This window comes from Canis lupus, chromosome 11, assembly GCF_011100685.1.
Source record: "Canis lupus familiaris isolate Mischka breed German Shepherd chromosome 11, alternate assembly UU_Cfam_GSD_1.0, whole genome shotgun sequence".
NCBI lineage: Eukaryota > Metazoa > Chordata > Mammalia > Carnivora > Canidae > Canis > Canis lupus.
In genome coordinates, this window is record NC_049232.1 from 52,548,338 (window position 1) to 52,554,989 (window position 6,652).

The 6,652-nt window shown below is 50.8% G+C and overlaps 1 protein-coding gene and 1 long non-coding RNA gene across 6 annotated transcripts in view; one reads left to right on the top strand and one right to left on the bottom strand.

The window, feature by feature from the left end:
- TLN1 (talin 1) overlaps positions 1-6,652 on the bottom strand; it is a 32,941-nt gene that overhangs the window by 25,888 nt on the left and 401 nt on the right. For 4 of the 5 annotated variants that reach the window (XM_038552758.1, XM_038552761.1, XM_038552760.1 and 1 more), the window contains exons 2-3: positions 561-723; positions 228-325 (exon numbers count right to left, since the gene is read on the bottom strand). In XM_038552758.1, the coding sequence (XP_038408686.1) occupies positions 228-325; positions 561-690 (228 nt within the window). In that variant the 5' untranslated portion in view covers positions 691-723. Of the gene's footprint in view, positions 1-227; positions 326-560; positions 724-2,231; positions 2,357-6,652 lie in introns of those variants that run through there. The other variant, XM_038552759.1, reaches the window with a different exon arrangement.
- LOC119873942 lies at positions 85-4,800 on the top strand. Its single transcript, XR_005366998.1, has 3 exons — positions 85-2,388; positions 3,790-3,934; positions 4,352-4,800. It is a non-coding gene; the product is annotated as an uncharacterized LOC119873942 (long non-coding RNA).

Consider the following 6,652-nt stretch of genomic DNA (forward strand, 5'->3'; position numbering starts at 1 on the left):
ACTTCCTTTTTCCACAGCCAGACGGGGGGGGGGGGGGGGGGGGTGGGAAGGTAGGTGACTAAAAGCAAGACTGTGGTGGCTCACTCAAAAGCAGGGTAATTTGATTGCCTGTGATAAAAAGCCTGGAGAGGGTCAGAGACAACAGGTATAGGTACTGAAAACAGGAGGTGAAGTCAGGGATGCTGATGGAAGAGAATGTTGGCGGCCCTTGCTGAAGTGATACTCACCCCATTGCGGAGCATGTAGTAATCCAAAGCTTTCCCGGCCTCCAGCCATATACCTTTTTTGGGGTCATCATCTGACAGGAATAGCCCAAAGTCGCTGGCTGAAAGAGAGGTTGGATTCCCTCAGACTCACGAGGACCCCAGTGTGGCTGAACAGCTGCTCTGTTGCCCCTTACTATTTCCCCAGGGCCTGAGGGCCTAAAGGGGAGAGAGGGAACCATGGAGCACAGGCCTGAGGGATGTGTAGCCTTGAGGGACAACGGGGTCATCCCTTAAAGCCAAGAGCCTGGGAACAAGGGACTTTCCCCCACCTGCCACCGGGGTACTCAGACTTACGAGGGCCAGCCAGGGCCTCTGGGATGCGCTCACGAATGATGCGACAGGCATCATACACCATGGTGGATGGCTCAAACTGCATGGTCTTCACCACATTCCCAATGCTGATCTTCAGCGAAAGTGCAACCATGGTGGCAGCTTCTCTTCTCCAGCCTGGCTATACCTGGCCCGTGGGGTCAGGGCATTAAAACATATCCTCAGTAGAGGAGAGGAGGTCCCCAAGATGGAGCCCCAGGGAGAGGTGTTTTTGAGAGGGACTTACCAGAGCAAATAGTAACGTAGTTGTTTTATTTCAGAATTTTAAAGAGTGAAAGATTATGTACACCTAAAGAACCAATCCTAACCACCTAAGATATGTGAAGGAGTCTGGTCTGCAATGCAGTGTTCCCTGAGGACACCATTTTGTCCCTACCACTAGAATGTGTGCCTCCCTTCTTTCTGCCAAGTGTCTCTCTCTCTCTTGCTCCTTACCCTGCTCCTTTTCTAGCCCTGTCTCAGCCTTGTTTTTATTTTTTCTTGGTTCAGTCTTTTTCTCTTTTTGTCTCTAACTAGGTCTTGCTTTTTCCTGTCTGGGATTTTCAGAGCTCTGCCCTGACTCATCATGTGACCTTCCCTCTGACAGCTTTAGCCTCCTTCTCTGCAAAATGAAGACGTTATATTAGGTAATTCCCAAGAGATCCTGAAGCCTGCAAACGAAGCCTGCAAACACCGACTCTAGCTAGCCTAGCAGGGAGACCAAACAGCCTACTCTCACCCCCTGCTTTCCTCTAACTAGAGAGGGAAGGGCTTTCCCAAGGAGCCTGGCCCCATATTTGGCTTCCCTGGCAGTCAAGCTAGAATGATGATTCTCTAATCCAGAGGGATCTCAGCTCTTCAGTTTTGCAGAATGGATATCAGAGACCATGGTGGGGTAGGTGGGGGAGTTTCAAGGCAGGTCAGATGAAGAGCCCAGTCCCTCTAACTTGGTCCTTGCTCCAAGTCACCAAGCGAATACCCAGCCTGCCCTCACAACAACTCCTCACAAGTTCTCCCATCTTCAGTAAGTCCTTCTCAAGTCCGTCCCGCTGTCTCACTTGCTGGTGTTTTCAGTGCAGCTCAAGATACCCACCACACCCTGACTTCCCTGTCCCTCCTTGGCACCACCTCTCAGTAGGCTGGAGGCGCCCTTCCTGGCAGGTGGCAGATGGCACCCAGGGCATGAGAGGACAAGTCTGCCTGGCAGCTGATGATGTGACCCAGTTTGGTACAGAGATTGGTTCCTTTCAACTAAGAGAATGAACAAACCTGGGCCACCCACCCCCTCCCAGTAGGCTGCCAGCCCCAAGGGGGGAACGCAGGACCAGGGGTAGGCTGGAACAGGTGGGGGTGCTGGGGTACAGGGGCTGGCTGAGAGCCAGGGAAGTTGGGAAGGGATAGGTTTTTGGAGGGTGAAGAGGTTAGGAAGGGTGAGGTGGAGGAGACTGAAAATCCAGAGACAGGAGGCGGGCCTGTGTGGGAGAGGTACGGGTCAGGGATGCGCTAGACCGCTTCTGACCTTAGAAACAGTCCAGAGTCTCCCAAGAAACCATGGCTCACTCTCTTATTTCCAAACAAATGAGGACTCTTCCAGTCTCCCCAGCTCTCTGCCCACCTCCCCATTTCTCGGTCACCTCTCCCAGTAGCTTGACAGACCTGGCTGTGAGGCTGCTGGAGGGCTGGAAGGTCAGCGAAGTGGAGGAGTCAGAGATGTTGAGGGCAGCACTGAAAGGATCCTCCACTCTAAGCTGAAAGCCTCCCCCATTTCCTCCGGACATATGGACACCCCCTTCTTCAAGCACGGAAACCTCTGGTGAGACCCCGATAAGAGAGATGAGTCATGCCTACCCTCCCAGGCTGGTTCTGAGTGGATACCCACAGAGTGACAAGATGGTGAGGGAGGAAAGGGAATGGAGAAGTTAACTGAGGGTGATGAGGGCAAAGAACGAGGCCCTTGGAAGTTTGGGGAGAAGCTATCCAGTTCCTGCTCTGGCCTGAAAACTTTGCTCCCTTTTCTATCACGTTTTATGAAACAGCAACAGTGTCCCCCCCCCCCCCACCATATCCCCCTCCCAGGGAACTCCTCCTCCCTCAAGACATTCCTGAGATGCATTCCAGAGGAGTTGGGCAATTGGGGGTGGGGTGGGGGTGGAGGACAAGAGGTCAAATCCCAGCAAGGAATGGAATGTAAGTATTGGGGGTAAAGAATTTGGGGTACATGGAGAATAGAGTCAGAGCAGAGCCCCACAAAGGGAGCTGCAGAAAGACAGGGAGCTATGGAAAGGGACAAGGGAGAGAGAAAGCTGAAGACAAAGTCAGAATGTATGAGGGTTGGGGGAGTAACACTCAGTCTGTTACCAAATTTGGCCTCTGAGTCGGCAACCACGGGGAGGAGGGGTGGGGGGGGTTGTGGGTGAGAATGACATATCCGGCCTTGGGCTGCTGGAGGCTCATTTAAGGCTGGACTGGGCAGCTGAAGGGCTGGACTTGATCTCTCTCAACACAGCCCCTCACCACCTACACCGATCTATGCATATTCATTTTCCCCATCTGCACCCTGGTTTATGCACAGAGCTCTTTCCCACAAAGCTACTTAAACTGTCTCTACATATACATTATCTCAAACATGCAGTCCCTATACAGACCCCATCACAACCACATTATCTTCCTGTAAAGACCCCATCCCACGCACACAGCTTCCCCACAAACACACACACTTCTATTGGTAAGAGAGCAACTTGCCCCAACATCTCTCTTCCCTTTACATAGACATTCTCCCTCCATTTACCCAACAGGCATTTCTGAGGGTCTGTTGTGAAAAAAGCCCTGAGCCAAACTCCCAGTGACTGGGAAGCAAGAAGAGCAAGCCCTAGCCTTCGCTTTCGTTGGGGGTGGGGGTGGGGTGGGGTGAGGGGGTGTTTCCCAGTTAGTTGAGTGGATAAGCTAAATACAGAATTTTAACACAGGGCAGGATGTGGTAAGAGTCAAGAGGCGCGTGTTCAGGGGAGAGATCCCTTTAGGTTAGGGAAGAGGTACCAAAAAAATGTCTGTGAAAAGTGTCATTTGAAGTTAGGGCTTAAAATAAAGATAATAAAAAAAAAATCATAAGGAACTAGCTTTAATTGATGATTATGTCAATTTCTTTGTATACGTCATTTCATTTAAACTTTACAACAACCTGGCAAGATAAGTATGATTATTTCCATTTTTACAGATTAAGAAACTGAGGTGCAAAGATGTTAAATACTCATTCAAGGATCTTCTCCAAAGTCATACAGCTAATAAGTTGTGAAGCCAGGATTGGAACCCATGTCTCTCTGATTCCAAAGCCCAAGTTGTCTCCACTATCCCAGTAGGAGGTGAGTCAGGGGTAGCATTCCAGGCAGAGAGAAGAGCATAAGCAAAGGTGGAGGAGCAGGAAATCATGGAGGAGCATTGGGGGAAGTGAGTAGGCAGGCTGGTTGAAGCGCATGGTACCTGCAAGGGAGCAGTGATGGCGAAGTCAGGGTTAGGGTGGAAAGGCAGGGGAGGAGTAGAGAGGAAGGAGTATTTTACCTACTGGAGGGCAACAGCAGGCCAACGGAGGCTTTAAGCAGAAAAGGGGCATGACCAGAACTGGATTTTGGAAAATCATGCTGGCAGTTACCTTGGAGGTTGGTCAGAAAGACACTGCATTAGCCCAAGTGAGAAGTGATGACAGAGAGGAGGATGTCACTTATTTGTAGTTTCAAGAGGTCAAACTCTCAGGACCTGATGACTGTCCTGTCAACCTTCAGGGACCAGGGCCAAAGTCAGAGTGGAGTCCCACAGCCTGTCATCAGTAGCCACTTGGTGGCCAGGGTGGCTTGAGTTTAGGTAAGGAATTGGGAAGGGGGGAAGGAAAGGATTGGGTTGAGCTGGGTATATGAAGATGAGGCTCCGGGGCACAGAAGATGGGGATGTGATTGGTTAACACCAGGTAGGGGCAAAAGTGATGAGGTTAGTGACTGTATCTAGTCTGCCAAGGTGTAGAGAAAGGCTGGAGAAGATGGTGGTAGGAAAAATACGTATATGATCAGCCACTGGATCAGGATAGGGAAATAATTATAAGTCAGAATGACAGAGTGAGGTCAGAGGTTAGATTAGGTTTCAGGAGGCTGAGATGAGATGGGGCAGTGGTCAGTGACTAAATAAGGCTGGGATGGGGTAGTGGGGAGAGTGAAGGGACACTGGCAGTGTATAAGCAAAGCCGGAGTTGGTGGGGGTGGCTGGGTCTTACTGGGGAGGGGATAGTGCTGTGGTCAGCGGCAGGGTCAGGCTGGGAGTGAAATGGGAGGTGTGGTCAGTGGCCTGGCTGGGCGTGGGATCAGCAAGACCCAGTTTCCTCTTTGGGTCTCATTTCCTCTTTTCTGTTTGGGGGGTGGGGGAAGGGGATCTACAACTGGACCAAGAAATTAAGGAGGCTTAGAGCCAGGGGCTGGCATATAGCAGGGCCTGGGGGTACTTGACCGTTATGTTGGGCTGGCATGGGGTATTCAGCAGATGACCGGGAGGTATGCAGGTGGGTGAGTGGGGGAAAATGTGGGAAAGTGCTTTAAGATGATGGGAAAGCTCAGATTTGGGAGAGGGCAAACTATGGTAGGGTGTGCAGATTCAGGGGTAGGAAGGGAGGCAGAACTGTAGCTGGGAACTGGTGGTAAGATAACAATATGGGAGAGTTAGAGGTGAGGGGAGAATTCTGTATGCAGGACCTTGCTTGCAGGAACGGGATGTGTGGGGAGGGCATGAACTGCAGGGCCAGGGAGCAGAGCTGGAAAGAGGACTTAATAACTAGAGAAGGAAGGGACTGGGAGGCATGGGGCTGAACCTTCAGAGGATTCAGTCATTTCTTTCTCCCATGGCAACAGCGTATCTGTGGTCAGCCTCCCCTTAATCACAGTCCCCTCTAAGTAGTCCCCCCACTTATGACTAGGCCTTATACACCTCTCTTGTAAACAACATAGTCCATAAACCCTTGCCCCTCAACCATGGTGACCACAGCAAGAACACTGGATTTAGAGAACAGAAATAAAGAAGCTAGAATCCCAGATACCTGCAATTCTAGTTGAAGCCCAGATCCCTAACCTGAAATGAGTTTATCCTATCTCTGGGCTAGAGAACCCCTGAAACTACGTAGGAATGAGACCTCCCTGCAAAACGAGAGCACCTACCTACTGCCAATCTCTTAAATTCAATATATCCAAGGTCAGCTACCCTAACCTCAGCCATAACCCCCATAAAACTAACCCTAATCCCTAATATTAACCCTGACCCTAATTTGGTTCCTGTTTCCCAACACTGGCTTTGACATTCATCCCTTTCCTGGCAGACACCCGTCCCCAATCCTTGATCCCTAATATTGATCTACTTTTTACCTCTAGGAATGAATTTCCTGACCTTAACTCTAAATGTTGATCTCTAAGCCTAAAACTGTTGTCTCACTTGACTTCTGATCCATCCCTTCGCGATTTATCCCTAGTTCCATGCTAATGTTCTCTAATCCCTAAAAAACTGGACTTCTAATTTAAATCCTGTGTTGACCCTTAAACCGGCCCTGAACCCTAACTTTGACTTACGTTGGCCAGAAACAGAATAATGACCTAATCCAAACTCTACCTACATAAAACGGACCCGACTCACACTGGTAACTCTAAATGTCAACTCCGGTTTTTAACTCCGTAAGCTAACCTTTAATTCCTAAACCCAACTCTACCTAATTCCCAAACTCACCCCCAGCTTTCCTACCCGCATACTCACTATCAGCTAACCTCAAAGCCGATCCCCGCCCTGCGCCTCACTGTCACCCAACTCCTCACCCTCCCCAAAACTTATTCCAGACAGAGAGGACTTGATCCCAGGAAAGGCTTGGCTCCCTTAAAACGACCTACTTAACTTCCGATCCCAAGCCGAGATACACTGGACGCTGACCTCTCCAACAGGACCCGAAACAGCGGACGCAAGGGCCCCGCCCGCCCTGCCACCCGCGCTGCCACCCGCGCTCGCGCTCGCTTCCCGGTCCTGGCCGTGCGGCCCCACCCTGAGGCTCCGGCTCGGCCCGG